At 37.0% G+C, this 15,302-nt stretch overlaps 2 protein-coding genes across 2 annotated transcripts; one reads left to right on the top strand and one right to left on the bottom strand.

The window, feature by feature from the left end:
- Positions 1-703: 703 nt before the first annotated feature.
- LOC140761134 (uncharacterized) lies at positions 704-3,863 on the bottom strand. Its single transcript, XM_073098333.1, has 3 exons — positions 3,689-3,863; positions 3,435-3,583; positions 704-1,027 (listed from the first exon to the last, which is right to left on the bottom strand). Exons 1-3 carry the CDS (start codon positions 3,783-3,785, stop codon positions 941-943), a joined length of 333 nt encoding a protein of 110 aa, XP_072954434.1. The 5' UTR covers positions 3,786-3,863; the 3' UTR covers positions 704-940.
- A 3,197-nt stretch (positions 3,864-7,060) lies between these two features.
- LOC140761254 (uncharacterized) lies at positions 7,061-15,087 on the top strand. Its single transcript, XM_073098516.1, has 3 exons — positions 7,061-7,126; positions 11,397-11,650; positions 14,837-15,087. The coding sequence occupies exons 1-3, from the start codon at positions 7,061-7,063 to the stop codon at positions 14,925-14,927; spliced, it is 411 nt and encodes a 136-aa protein (XP_072954617.1). The 3' UTR covers positions 14,928-15,087.
- Positions 15,088-15,302: the final 215 nt, after the last annotated feature.

The following is a 15,302-nucleotide window of genomic DNA, read 5'->3' as shown; positions in this document are numbered from 1 at the left end:
GCTCTATGCAAAATAACTATGCACTAGAGAATATAAAGAAGCACTATTGAGTAATGTAGAATTATAAGCCAGTACTTTATATAAAATAATCATACACTAGAAGATATAAAGAGGTATTAGAGAATATAAAATAATTATGCACTAGAGAATATAAAGAGGCACTATGGAGTAATACGAGGTTATATACCCCATTCTATATAAAATGATTATGCACTAGAACAAATAAAGAAGAGAAAATGATAGAAAACCTAAACTATAGCTAAGATGACCAATATTTAACAAAAGAGATAGTGAAAAAAAAAATTTAAATAACTAAGGTGATGTGTAATTAAGTGCTATCTAATCTAAAAGCAAAATAATAATTATGAGATTATTAAATTAATTTTTAAAAGTTATACGAAATAAGATAAAAGAGGATGATGAATTATTATACTAAAATAAGGTAAGTTGTTATTTAGTTACTACAGCTATATAAAGAGACTTATCATAGAATAAGCTTATTACCTATTCCACAAATTAACAGGTGTTAAACATGGCATAGTTGCAGAACACAATCTACTATTCACCTCCCAGAGTGTTCCAAGTAAGCACATATTAGCATCCTCAGCCACCTCTGTCTCTTATGGCATTTTAACTTCTTATCAAGGTCATCCAGTGGAAGATATCTAGAGAGCATTATGAAGGACAACAGAGACTTACTATATGGCCAATAGGATAGTCCTCAATTTATTAAAGCAGCTCATGTTGTACAAAGCATTACTGAATTCAAATCCTAACACATTGGTTTAATAAGAGTATCATTAAGTTTCCACTTCTGTCAACAAAAAGAAAAAAGAAAAAGAAAACCAGAGAAGTATCATGGGGACAATCTAATGCCTCGTATGTCTCACATGCTCTAATCAAATGCATCACTTTGTAGTTGATTTCTTCAACTGACGAGTTATGCAGATCGCAACTTCTGAGGTTCAGCCCGCGGCCTCCAAAGTCCAAGCCTATACTTGTGAGTGTATTTCAGAATCAACTTCCTCTGCACCAATCAAATACCAGCCGGAAAAATGAATTTATATTCAAAAAGCTCCAAATACTGTCACCTAGCAATAACTTTAAGTTATCAACATAGGAACATAATTCTATACAGAGGAATACTATGGAGTAACTGTTTGCATCAAATCTTAACGCATTAGTTCACCTTTAACAATACTCCAGTGTAAAATAGCAACATAATTCACTACAAAGATTGTTACACATTACAAAGTAAGGTAAATAATTTATTCACTTTTGAAAAGCACTCCAGCATAAAATTGAGCATGAACAATTTTTCTTAAAGAAATCGAGGCTGCTACACTTCTTTTATCTATGAAGGATAATTGGATAAAGACTCTAATTCCCAACCAATATCTGCCCAACCTAACCGTTCTTTCTCTATATTTAAATTAAAATGCCATAAAGGGAAATACAATCTGGCGGAGAGCTAGTAGCCTAATATAAAACCCCAAAGACATAAGAGATATTGTGATGCAACTGGGACACCAAAATAGAACTCATTGAAATAGAATATGTTAAAATTTGAGGGTCTTATACTCTTTTACGTGCCCCCTGTTAAACTTGAGGGTCTTTTGGCTCGCATGATATGTTAAAATTTGAGATAAGAAGAATAATGCAGAATCCAATATGATAATAAGCTAGTCTCCAAGCTGTGCCTTTATAAATCAAATTAGCCAGGCTCCTACAGACGATCATAAAATTTTCTAAAAAGGTCATTCCCAAATAAATGCTGTTATTGGGACTTGGAATATCAAAACACCCACGCATTGAGTATACTCATCTAAATATACAACATGTATTCAAAATCAACAAGAACACATACTCATGCACCTATGTACAGAAATCCAATAAATAATTATATGGACAATCAAGTAATTTATGAACAGAATAATGAACTTCACATTAATATTTTATATTTTGGATGATAGTAATCAGGACCAGGAGCATGATAAGTCTCCCTTGAGCTATACTTACTGTCTATACATAATATATTCCCTATGGTTCCACACATCTGGTTTTTTGATTCAGAAAAGCAAATCCAACAATTTCCAAAAGCCAAATGAAAAGCATGCTGTGCTAGTTGATTTGAGTCCAATATTAAGGTCCATAAGAAGTTTTCATTTTAGTTCCATGGAATCTCACAACTACCAAACAACAATTCATTTAAGCTTCATGGAATGTCGAAACTACCAAACAATGATTCATTTTAGTTCTATGGTATCTTGCAAGTACCAAATAATGGTTCATTTAAGTTCCATTGAATCTTGCAACTACCAAAAGAAAATTATGAGAATTGAACTTCAAATAATACAAAAATCCAATGAAACTCTTCAATGGGTTAGTGATCTATGACTTAGATCGCTTCATCGCTATTCTTCATTAGAAAAATGATTCCATCCACAGGGCAAAATGTTCCAGGCTAATTCTTAACTTCCGTTCTAACTAACCCCATAAAACCAAGCGAATGTAGAAAAACAGTGGGAATGCACAATACCGAAGAGAACTATTCAGAAATTAAGGCATCTAACTCTAACAAATGGAGAAAAATTGATGGGACTAAAGGTTACATATTATGCAGTAACTGCAATAGAGGCAAAGGTAAAATCCACCACTACCAGTATAGGATCCTGAACTATTAACATTGACATCCAAAATTTTCATTCCTATGTAGAGCCATGAAAAGAAGCAATGGAACAATGTTTTCTGATGAAGCTCAAAATGAAAGCTACAGACTAAATCATGAAAAATAAGGAATTGGACCAAATCAGTATGATGGCAAGGCTTGCCACCATTCACTATCTGATAACAGGTTCAAGCCATGGATTCAACCTCTTTAGAAATGGAAGCAGAAATATATATATACATCCCACGAAACATGCCCTTATAAAATCACGTGTCCTTGCAATTTCATTTTAACTTGCTGTTCTTCTATGATTATTTGATCTTTTCCAAGTTGTTCGAAAATCAACTCAAAAGTTTGAATTAGTGAAATCCCAGCCCCTCCGCATTAGAAGAAAAAACATAGTTAACTTTTGCACCTATAAGATTACTTACATGTCAAATCAGATAAGAAGGGTAAACTTGTCGGTTATAAAGACAATGAGAGTACCTTGATGGGCAAATTAGCGAGAACTGCAAGAAGATTCGCAGTTCAAGTGTTCAACAGACAAGAGGAATCACTAAGATACACGATTAAGAGATTAGTACCAAGATCCAATTTTTATAGTTGAACTAAATCGAACCATCCACCAATGAAAAATTGCGGATCAATTAAGCTTCAGAATCTATACTAATAAACAAAGAACCAAAAAAAAAAAAAAGAAAAAAAAAACTATGAAGGATTAGTTGCAAGGACGAGAAACCTAAAAAGGGAGTTGGGAATAGCGTACATGCTTGCAAGGGACGCCGAGTTTCTTGAGGCGAAGGGTTCGGGTGACGAGTAGCTTCTCGAAGTCGCCGATCTCCGTCTCCAGCTTAGCCACGTGGGCCTCCACCCCCTTCCCGACACCATTAAGGAACTCCGGGATCCCCACCTTGACTGCGGTACCCACCCAGAGATGAAAAAGCCCCTCATAAACCCTAGAAAAGCCCTAGGGGACTGATTGTCAAAATCTTTGGGTGAGAAGAAAGGATGAAAGCGTACCTTCGTACGGGGGCTGGTGGTAGGATCTGGCGGCGAAGAGACGATGGAGAAGCGGCGAGGCGGCGAGACGATTCCAGCAACGAGCCCGCAGCGCCATGTTTGTGAACGCCACAGTGGTCGACCAGAAAGCGGGGTTGCCCCTCTCTATTGGTACGTGAGGAGAAGAACGGTCGGATGAGCTCGAGAGATTTTGTTTTCTATTTTTGAAGTACCATCATTTTCTATAAACACCTCCAAAAGTTTCTTTTACCATCTAGATCCCTGACCTAAAAAAAGATTTTGGTCGACAAAATTTAATTTTTGACTAAACGACCCATGTTCTAAATTAGTTTTACTGACTACTTCTTAGACTAATACAAATGATGTCTAATTTACTGGGACCCTAATAAAAATTGCTCAACTAAATAGTATTAATCTCTAAGTAAAAATACTAATCAGTTTAGCATTTTTGTCTAGTTCTAAAATGCTGATCAGTTCAGCGTTTTATGTATATAAATTATTTTAACTTAATCTTTCAGTAGTTAAATGGAAAAATTACCTAACAATAAAAACATTGAACTAATTAGTATTTTAAAACACTGATTAGTTTAGCGTTTTTATTAGGGCTATAATAAATTAGACCCTATTTGGTAATAAATTTGAGAGATAGTCTATTTTGATAAAAAAAAAAAAGTCTAATTTGATCAAAAACTCGATAGAATTCACATAGTTCCTTTTTTATCTTAGTTGAAAAATCTATATAAATGTTTTTCTTAGTTTAAAAACTTTATGTGAATAATAAAAAAGCTCAATTGAACTATAATAATTTAGGAGGTAGTGTAATTATTCCTTTTTTTTTCGTTAGAGGTTAAAGACGACTATAGTAAATTGAACCTCTTCTTCTCTTATCTTGGAATTATATTCGACAACTCATATTTTAGAGAAAACATCAATGACAGACTTTAATACTTAGAATTGCAAGTTCTTTATAATGAAGGAAATATCTTTGTTATATAAATGTGAAGGTAATATAAATTATAAGTGTAAAAATAGACAATCGAGGACTCAAGGTAGATGGTTATAATGCCATCTATAATTTCTGTAGTTTTCTCAGAGCAATTCTAAGCACACAAAAAAAAGAATAAGTAACAAGCTATGTTCAAGGCAAGTTTCTATTGGTTCACTCTTATAATAATATCACTTTTTTTAATTAGAGAGGGCTTTCAAATACTTATTAGCTCTTCCCAATTACAAAAAAGACTACTGTAAGTGGCTTATTCCACCCATAATGTTATAACTGTTTAATAATAGTTGAATAACTAACTAGCCAAAAATTTAAGTGTCTCTTGATCAACAAAGCATATAAACTACTCAATATATAAGCTAAGGAGTCCCATGCAAAGTGTGGAGGGCTAGAAGTAAAAAAAAAAAAACTGTTTACATCCTCCAAATCTTAACTGGTATCTAGTTGCACTGCACTCTAGTATTTTTGCCCATAATATAAATTGGCCATGACAAAAAAATTTGGTTTCTCTTCAAATTATCTCAGTGTCCTATCCTTAATTATAATAAAATTTAGATCTTTGGATATTCAAGACATTTTTATTGGGTCAAAATTTACTTGAGTTATAATATTCTCTCCCATCTAATGCATAAACATTTTAATTGCACACTTATGCTAACATCTTCATAATATCATTCTATTTCGTTGGTTCTGAGGTAAATTACGCAACCTTTGTGTTGCAATACAATCATCTTTTGAATGGATTGTAATGTGTCATATTACCATTGATAAGGTAATATTCCACTTAGGAACAAATGGTTATTACATATTACCATTGATTTATATATATTGAGTTTTGCCCTCTGTCGCAAGCTTGGCTAGTTTTTGGACTCACATCGTTATCTCACATGGTGCCTTTGATGGTTGAATAAGCTTGCATCTCATAGTAGCTTCCATGTTCTCCACTCCTCTTCGAACTCTAAAGATGTAGTTTAGTGGAGTGTATTCATTGTTGATTATGCATCGAAATTTACCTTGATGATATGGTCCACTATTTCACCGAGAAACCTTCTTTTGGATAACTTTTTCGACCTCATGTCATTATACTATTTAAAGATGATTATACTCCGCTGAGACAATCATTATAAATGTTTCTATCTTTGAAGTTGTGGATAGTACGGCACATGCTTTTATCTTGACTCTCTATCTTATTTAGTTACATGACTATCAACACATTCACTTTAATCTCCCCATGATACTCATTGTCCCAAGGCAAGACATATACGCGGCTTTGGTAGTAATAAGGAGCTCTAGGCTAAGGATCAGCTAGAAATCATTAAGCTCATCACTGTTATATTGGTTCATCCTTTTTATACTTCAAGGTTAACTTCAATCTCTTTAGCCACACTCAAGATCAAGCGAGCATTAAAGTTACTTACCTTCGTGCGATTGTCCTCGTTATCTAGCTTGAGGTTAAGTCATTTGACCATCGCATTAGACATAAAGTTGTGGGTTGCGCTGGTGTAGATTATTGCATTAGTGATCGTACTATTTGTTATCATGCCAATAAACATAAGTTTCCTTCTCTGACTTACCGTTATAGGTTTGTCCCTAGATAGTGCTAATGGATCAGATATCTCTAATCGTAAGTTCTTCTTTGCTTTCTCATCCTTTATGACTTAACTTTGCTACTTGAAAGTTGAGTGCCGCGCGGTCGTTGTCTATCTCAAAGACTTTGTCCGTGACAAGTGGTATCAGACGAGAAAATTAAAGGGGCAGGATAGCCATCGAGGGCAAAATGAACACCATTGATACTTCGGTTGCGATGGCTCACTTAATGCTTCTCGATAGTTCTCCTATACTACTAAGTATGAGCATCCCCAATTCTGCAACCCGGGGGGTTCAAAGGTCTTGTGGGGCGTTACGTTTTGAAAGTAAGCCCCATTGGGGTTTTGGCCCATGTGTTTTATAGGCACGTGCGGGGAAAAACCCAAACTAGTGTTGCGACGACACTAATATTGCGATCCCAAGGTTGCTTCGCAAGGAGCTCTTGAAGGAAACCAAAAGACACTTTTTGGCATCCCATTTACATACTCGAAAAGCGAAAAATACAATAGGACCGACATTGCGAACAACACGGTCCTAACAGACTCCCCCACTTAGACTCTCGGCGTCCTCGTCGAGGTGATCTTCGGCTGCTACCATGATGACTTACTTCTACGTGCTCGTCAAGTTCTTCTTTTGGTAGGCTTGAACTTTGTCTTCTTCATGCCGCAGAGTTTCTAAGTTCCCAACTAGCTTCTGACATTGGAAGATTCTTCCATTTGACCAAGTATTCGGTCTCTGTAATTGGGTAGAGTCCGTAAATATGGTGTCATGCCTTTCAAGCGATGCCGTTGTGGGGTTTGGCCGGCTTGACACATTGCGAGAAGGGTCTTCGCGATCGGCATGATACGGTAGGCAACTCACATGGAAAACCGGATGGATTTTAAGCCAAGCGGGGAGTTGCACTTAGGACACATTGCCTACTTTATTGATGACAGGAAAGGGGCCTTCATATTTGCGAGCAAGTCCTTTGTGCACCTTGCGAAAGAACTTGAGCGATGCCGGTTGAAGCTTGATCAACACCAAATCGCCTTTCTTAAAGTCTCGCGGCCTTCTATTCTTGTCCGCCCACTTCTTCATCTTTTGGGCTGCCTTCTCAAGATAGGCTTTGGCAATTTCTTCCGATGCCACTCTTTGGCAAGGTGAGGAAGGTTGTTGTCCCATGATAACAAGGGGCTTTTGTTGGATGCAGAGCTCCGCTGCAAGTTGTACGAGAATTGGGCAATGTCAAGTAGCTTGACCCAATCTCGCTGATTGGCACTAACAAAGTGCTTAAGAAGAGCATTTATTCTCTCCGTTTGGCCGTCGGTTTGGGGGTGAAGGCTTGTGGAGAAGAAGAGTGACCCCAAGAGTTTGAACAACTCCGTCCAAAACCGCCCCAAGAACCGAGGATTATCGCTCACGATGTTTTGCGGGACTCCCCAATACTTGGCCACATGCCTTAGGAACAACCGAGCTGCTTCATCAGCGCTGCAATGCGGCGGAGTCGGTATGAAAGTCGATACTTTGAGAACCGATTAACACTGAGCCAATGTCCCCGACCTTTGGCAGTAAATGATCCAAAGAGACACTTTCCCATGGCCGCTCAGGAACGGGTAGCGGTTCCAACAACCCACAAGGCTTCGCGCGCTCCACCTTTCTTGTTGGCAAATGAGACAAGTGCGCACATACTCTTCGTCTTCCCCCATCTTTGGCCACTCTTTCCACAAGAGCCAAGGTCCGATTACGCCCGGATGACCCGCCCACAAGGTGTCATGACACTCTTTGAGCAGTTCTCTTCGCAAGTTGTTCGCCCGTGGCACGTACACGCGATGTCATGATGAGTCCCTCCTGGACCCAAAACCGTCGCGTCTTGCCTTCATCCACAAGTTTCTTGAGGGTCTCCGCCATCGGACTTTTGCATCCCCTCACGAATCTTCTTCAAAAGTGACGCTTGCACTTGGCTTATACTCTCATTTGCCACCGCTTTGAGAGTAGCCAATTCCGCCTTGCGGCTTAAGGCATCCGCAACTTGATTTGTTCGACCTGGTTTGTATTCCAAAACCATGTAATTCCGCCAAGAAGTCTTGCCATCTTGCTTGCTTTGGAGAGAGCTTCTTTTGAGTTTGAAAGTAACTCAAGGCCACATTGTCGGTCTTCACAACAAAGTGAGACCCAAGGAGATAATGCCTCCACACACGAAGGCAATGTACGACCGCCGTCATCTCCTTCTCATGCACCGTGTACCTCCGCTCCGTATCATTCAACTTGCAGCTTTCATAGGCAACCGGATGTCCTTCTTGCATAAGAACTCCTCCGATGGCATAATCAGAAGCATCTGTGTGAACTTCATAGCGGATATGAAGCACATCTTAGTTGTGCTTCTTGAAGATTTTCTTAGTATATTTTTTGCAGATATTTTTCTAATTATTGTTCATGACTAAATATTAACGCAGAATATATAGTCATCTTTTAACACGTTCGAAATGGACAACATTAAATGAGTCAATCATTTAACATAGTCAATAAGTGTCTCATTATGTTTTAGCTTGGAAAGTTCTTCCTAATAAGGAACTCAACCTTCATAGTATATAATTACACTTTTAGCTTGTACTCAACATCTTGAGATCATAATTTATGCTCCAAAGAAAGTTCTCAATAAAAAAAAATCTCTTTTGTATTATGTACACTCATGAATCCTTAACACTTTAAGATATGTGACATAAATGTCTTCTTCATAATATTATATTTATGCACAATAACACTCTCAAATAGAGTGAATCTTAGGTTAAGATCTTCGACCTTTGTAATTTTAGACCATAATTTTTAAAATAAGCTACCCTCAACAACTCGCTTGTTGTTTAATTGCTCAAGCTTCACCTTGAACTCACAAAATTGGATTTTGAAGGCGCCCATGGTAGCTTCAATGCTCGCATCCACATGTTGTGTGCACTTTTCAAAACCCATGTGGTTGTTTAGCAATTCTAGCTTATCGTTCATGCACCTAAGGCTATCTTCAAGTGAGGATGCACGATTATCTAAGGACACAATCTCTCGTATATACTCTTTGCTCTTGCCATGCTTAGAAAACTTTTTTTTAGAAACCACATTAATAATTAGCTTTGAAAGATGACATTATAATAATAAGTCACACCTGTCAACCGTAGCGGCTGATACTAATTGTCACGAATTTAGCCTTTTATCGATTGCATGTCCGTATGACTCTCTATTTTCTTTGGGAGGTGGGGACAATCTTCTTTTAAATTTAAATACAACAAGAGGAGAAAAAATAAAACATGAATCATAATATAATTCTCTTTTATTCCTTAGCTCTCAACTCACACAGGTTTATTATAAGACTCTAGTTTTTAGAAATTAGAGTCATTTATAATGAGAGATACATCTTTTTATACAAAAATGAAGGTGATGTAGGATAGAGGTATGAAATGAATAATGGATGGCTCAAATTAGATGATTGTCCTACTATCCAAAATTTTCGTATATTTATCATAGCAACCCTACACACATATAGGGGTGTCAAGCTTATCGAGCAGCTCGGGCTCGGCTCGACTGGAGCTCGAGTCCGGCCTGGCTCAATCAGAGCTGAGACGAGCCCGAACTGCTGAAAGAGGCTTGAAATCAATATCGAGCCGAGCCTGAGATGAAGCCGGCTCGCTCAGGCTCGGCTCGATATAAAAATAAATTATAAAACCCTAATCCCCAAATCTAAGTTCTCACCTTCCTTATGATTTGGATGTCATGTCAAAATTTGGATTTGTTTTGAGCCAAATTTTGATGAATTACTATATATTAATATTTTGCAATTGGTGTGATTAATTGGTTGGCTTTAGTAAAGTTTTGTATAATTTAAGTTAAATTCATTTGTACGATAATTTGGTTGGCTTTAGTAAGGTTTTGTATAATTTAAGTTAAGTTCATTTGGTTGGCTTTTATTATATTTACCGGTAAAAATTTTGAAATGGGTGTGGTTGCTAATCACTGATTAATTTTAAATTTTATAGTCAATTTGGTTGGCTTTTATTTTATTTACATATAAAATTTGTTATTCAATTTCAGCTTTTTTTTCACTTTAAATATGTTGTGGCTTGGTCCAGCTCAAGCCAGCTCGGCTCGAAGTGAGGCTTGATAATAGGCTTGTTTCAGACTCGGGCTCGATCAGGCTTGGCTCAGGCTCGGCTCGAGCTGAAGCGAGCCGAGCTTGAGCCCAATAAAGAAGCTCGAAATTAATTTCCAGCCGAGCCTGAGCAGTAGCCGGCTCGCTCAGGCTCGGCTCGTTTACTACACATAAAATATAGAGTAGGCAGCACCCTATACTCAAAGCAAACTTCTATAGGTTTGCTCTAACTGCAAAGTCACTTTCTAGGTTAGAGAGAGCTTCAACTTGCTAATTAGTGCTCGCCAAAATCAAAGAAGGCTATTGCAAGTAGCTTTGTCCATCCATACTACTGTAATTATCCATTAGTAGTACATCATTAGTCTAACGACTAATTAGCTCAAAATCTAAGTGTCCCTTAATCAACAAAGATGTAAGCCCCTTAATTAGTAAGGCAAAGAGCTCTATGCAAGGTATATAGAGTTGGAAGTCAAGTTAAGCTGCTCTCTTTCAAATTGAGTATTTCAGCTTATAATATAAACTGTCTAGGATAGAGAACTTGATGCCCTTATAAATTACTTAGTGTCTATCTAAATTACCGTTTAAGATACTTTGGTTTAAAGATTCTTGTAACAGATATTTTGGTTTAAAAATTCTTGTAACAGATAAAGTTATACAGGATTGAATAAACTTTTCAATGTATTTAAAATGATACTAATCAAAGTTAAAATAATAAAAATATCAAAAAAAAAAATTTGTTTCACATTAGTGCAAAAATCTCAAAGTAGAGAGTTCTAAATTAAAATTGTTATGCTAATTAGGTGCTAAATGGGGCTATTTTATAAAAAAAGTCTTTATATTTTAGTAATAGTAAGATAGGGCTTGTAGAATTAAATACATTTTTTTGATATTAAACACACTTTTTTTTTAATATAATGAAAGATAATTTTTCTATTTTTTTAAAAACTAAAATATATAGTTTTTCCAAATGCCGAGAAAATCTATTCGGTTTGGGTTTTAAATATTAGAGCGAGAGAGAGAAGGGTAGAGAGAGAAGAGGGGGAGTCGGGATGAGCTCGCTTCGGAGCCTTCTGACGGCGGCTGCGGTGAAGGGGGTGACGGAGGCACGTGCGGCGATATTCGGGCACGTGCTGAATCCCACGGGGAAGCGGTCGCCGCATAAGATCCTGCGCAAGAAGCTGATAGGGGAGCAGGTCGCGCAGTGGTATCCCTACGACATCAAGAACGACGACCCCTTAGTCCAAGCCCGCGAAGAGAAGGAGTAATATAATTCTTCCTTGCTCTCGCTCTCTCGCTCTACTCTACTCTAATCTAATCTCTACTCTTTCTTGCTCCTAAATCGATATAAGAATTCATAGATTTGTGTATGCCTACCAACTGTTTGTTGTTATGTCATAGAGGTTATCTGCAAGGGCGCACATTAGGCGTAGGAACAAATGGATTTTCTTAGGAACCGGATCAGTGAAGGCCCATGAAGAGGAGGAGAACTCTCTCTTTTTCTCTAATCTTGATTGCTCTTTCTCGGTCTAAAATTTCCAACGGAACGGATGATCGATTTAATCTGGAGTTTTTTTTTTTTTTGGGGTGTTCGCATGCTGTTTGTTGTGATGTCTTCATGGGTATTTGGAAGGACTCTGACATATTGTGAAGCTGTAGGAGTATGGATAAATGGGTTTGTGAGGAATATAGATTGGTTGAAAATTAGATAAAAATTTGGTTTTGGTGAATGCATTGTCGAAATTTTCTTGATTCTATGTTTGTTAAGAGCTATAAAAGGTTTTGGTAGTAGGCTAAAGTTTGAGTGCGGAAGGGTGATTTGACTAGCTGCTGTTGTGGTGGCAAGTGCTATTATATTTTTGAGGTGAAAAGGCTATGTAAAAAAGAACTGCACAAGATAGAAATTTTGGATTCCTTGGATACATATTTGATATCCTAAATAGTTATCTTTTATTTCAGGCAACATTAGATCATAAGAGCTGGAAATTATGTGGTACTTGATTCTTGTTTGTTACTGAGACAAGAGAAAAGTACCATTCCTGGTTCCTTTTTGATGACTAACTTATAGTAGGAGCACTATGATATTTGGTGGTTTATCAGTTTCTTAACCATAAATTAACTGGTGCTACTTATTAGATGCCATCTAACTGGTCTTTCTGAGTTGCTGAAAATTTTAGGGTGTTAGTAGCTTTGATTTTCTTGAGCAGCAATATGGCATGATCTCTTAAATACTAGGCTATGGAAGATCTGTTATGTGTCCATCTTTTTAGTAGTTTTTTGCTGCTTCTCGCTTCAAATAGGTGCACTTATTCATTTCTCATGAAGAGGGTTATTTCCTTCCATAAATATTTCAAAGAAGATTACTTTGTATAACAAGTTCTTTTTATATCTGCAGCATAAACTATTTATCAAATTCAGGCATGGGGTGAATGTTCTCCTGTGTTGCTGTATTTGAAAATTAAAAGTTCATAAATTCTAGCCCTTGTCTAAATACAAGAAATGTAGGAATGGTCAATAATACTTCTAGAAACTGGAAGTTGATTAAATGCATTTGATTGCATAATGGGTCCCCAAATGTGCGTAGGCAATCTTAATATCAGTGGTGCCCCAAAGCTACTATACAAAACTAAGAGGATTGAAGGTCTGATAAAGATCGAAGAACCAGACCATGTCTTTGAGAGCTGTAAACCTGGGAAGAAACTGAAACTTCCATTCCTGAGTGGCAAACAACGGAGAGCAAGAAGACTACTCGTCTAGCATCTATGGGCCCAATGGTTTAGGAAGGGTAAGATGTACGTGGTAGGTTGTTTCCATGACTAGTTGTGATAACATAATGATATTGCCATCACGCTAAGGCTATGTTTGGGTGCAGAGAATATGATAGAAAGAAAAAAATTTCTCTTCTTATTTAAATTTAGGAGAGAAATTAGAAAAATATAAAAACCACCATTTGTAAATGTCTTTGTAGAATCCATACTCTCTACTATCATACTTGTTTGGTGTTAGAATATAAAATATAAAATCCACGCTTCTCTAATCGCCTAAGCTTTTAGACGGTGGGTGAGTTAACTTTTAGTAACTAAGGTTCGAAAGATATCATTTCGACCTAATAAAACACATTGGACACCAAAACATAATTATAGTTCTTAATTGTGCAAGGGTATTGCCGATCTTGAATCTTCAACTCGTGGGTCAAATTAAAGAGTTTACGTGTGTACTGCTGCACATGATAGAATAACTGGGGCCCGTATTCTTGAGTAGAAATTGGATAGTTGGCCAAGGTTATCCAATCTTTGTTGTTGCTCTCTTATGTGTTTGCTTTCCTTGCTCCCTTTTCTTATCACTCTCTTTCTCCTTTGGTTAACCTGCCCAATTTTCCCCCAATTCTCTCGACCTAAAGTATTATGATCCTGGTTTTGTTAAATTATTGAACTACTTGAATCCTTGAGTCAGATCTCCCACCTATCATAAATTTTGGAATTGCAGAAATTTTGTGGTTTATTTTATTTGGAATCATCAATAACCTTTCTTTTAGCCTTGACTTCTTAAGAAAAGGTCGCAGTGCAGCTTTTTATTCATAGACCTCTGATATATCTCCACTTCTTACCCAGAAGTTGTAAAAAGGATATGCTTCCACAGTTCGCTTGCTATCCAACTTGATAGGGTCATCATTCTCTTACCGAGTCATTTAGGATTTTCAAACTCCCTGCGCAGTCCTATTATTGTAATGGAAGGAGTTCATAGCCCATTTCTAACCCATTTCTGGTTGTATAGTCGGGAGGTTGCACATTGCCACAGTTGGCTGGATTGCACTCAGAAAGCAGTAATGTGGTCCATTAGTAAGTAAACTATGCGAAGCTCAGATTTTGTCCTATCGAAAAGTAGGGCAAAATTACACCTTTCATACTCTAATCTTCGTCCCTACTTTGCTTGTTCAGGCCATCAATAGTTGTTTTTACACCTTTGCTTTATTTTGTTACACTTTGGTTTGTATTTGTTGTGGACAAACAATAGTTCCAACTTCCAACTATCAATGGAAATGCCATGTTTTTATGTTTGTTTGCTTGACATTGTGCCGACTTCTTAGATGTTGATGTCATTAACTTGTGGATGCAAATAAAGTAGCTAAGTTGATTGGACTGCTGTTGGACAAGATAGAAACTAAACAGAAGTTACTGAATAACAATAGCAATCAGTAGAAATTCAGCGCCGTTTATCTTGCATAATATGTTAATGACAGGCCAATTTCCTTATGGTAGTTTGTTTTGTGTCTTTCCTTTTTTCGTGTCTTCGCTCTATGTGGGAAGTCCTAAGGTGATAACAGTCAAAAAATTTATGTATTTGTATTTGTAAATGGTGTTATCTCCTAGAATACTTTTTTGTTCCCAAGTTACTTTATTTTAATAGCCATCATGCCACTCAAAACAAGAATTTTTTCTTCCTTTTTCAGGAGATTGGCTAAATTGGAAATGTTGAAGCGACGTGGGAAGGGTCCACCAAAGAAGGGCCAGGGAAGGCGTGCTGTCAAGCGCAACAAATAATTATGTCGTTGTTTCTCTTCTTTTCCTTTGTTCTTTTGTGTTTACTTTCATAATTGAGACTTTTAGGATTTAACTTCACATTTGTGATCCTAAGCAAGTCCAATGGTAATTGAATTAACTCAATAGAAGTGGGCCGCATCTCTCGCCATCTGAAGCTAAATTGTGAATTTTGCAATATCAGTAGATATTATGTTTACTGTACTGGTGGTACGAAATTCTCTTTTGGTCGAAGGTGTGGTGACAATGTGACTTCAGAACGTTTTGATATAGATTGCACCATTCAGGGCTGTGATCACCATTTAGCATGGTTATAGATAGATATGCACACAGGTTGGAAGTTTATCTTCTTTATATCCAAAAGCTTTTTTGTCAAAA

Source organism: Typha angustifolia, chromosome 6 (genome assembly GCF_048772165.1).
Source record: "Typha angustifolia cultivar Huaian chromosome 6, ASM4877216v1, whole genome shotgun sequence".
Lineage (NCBI taxonomy): Eukaryota > Viridiplantae > Streptophyta > Magnoliopsida > Poales > Typhaceae > Typha > Typha angustifolia.
Note: the sequence above shows the minus strand (reverse complement) of the source record. Positions and strands in the feature narration are given on the sequence as shown.

Bases quoted from the DNA above. Each gene is read 5' to 3' on its own strand.
- LOC140761134 (XM_073098333.1), bottom strand. From the start codon at position 3,785: ATGGCGCTGCGGGCTCGTTGCTGGAATCGTCTCGCCGCCTCGCCGCTT. The intron at 3,584-3,688 runs GTACGCTTTCAT...TGGGTACCGCAG, and splicing joins CCACCAGCCCCCGTACGAAG to TCAAGGTGGGGATCCCGGAG. The intron at 1,028-3,434 runs GTACGCTATTCC...TGATTGGTGCAG, and splicing joins TCGGCGTCCCTTGCAAGCAT to AGGAAGTTGATTCTGAAATA.
- LOC140761254 (XM_073098516.1), top strand. From the start codon at position 7,061: ATGCCGTTGTGGGGTTTGGCCGGCTTGACACATTGCGAGAAGGGTCTT. The intron at 7,127-11,396 runs GTAGGCAACTCA...TTTAAATATTAG, and splicing joins TTCGCGATCGGCATGATACG to AGCGAGAGAGAGAAGGGTAG. The intron at 11,651-14,836 runs GTAATATAATTC...TTCCTTTTTCAG, and splicing joins CAAGCCCGCGAAGAGAAGGA to GAGATTGGCTAAATTGGAAA.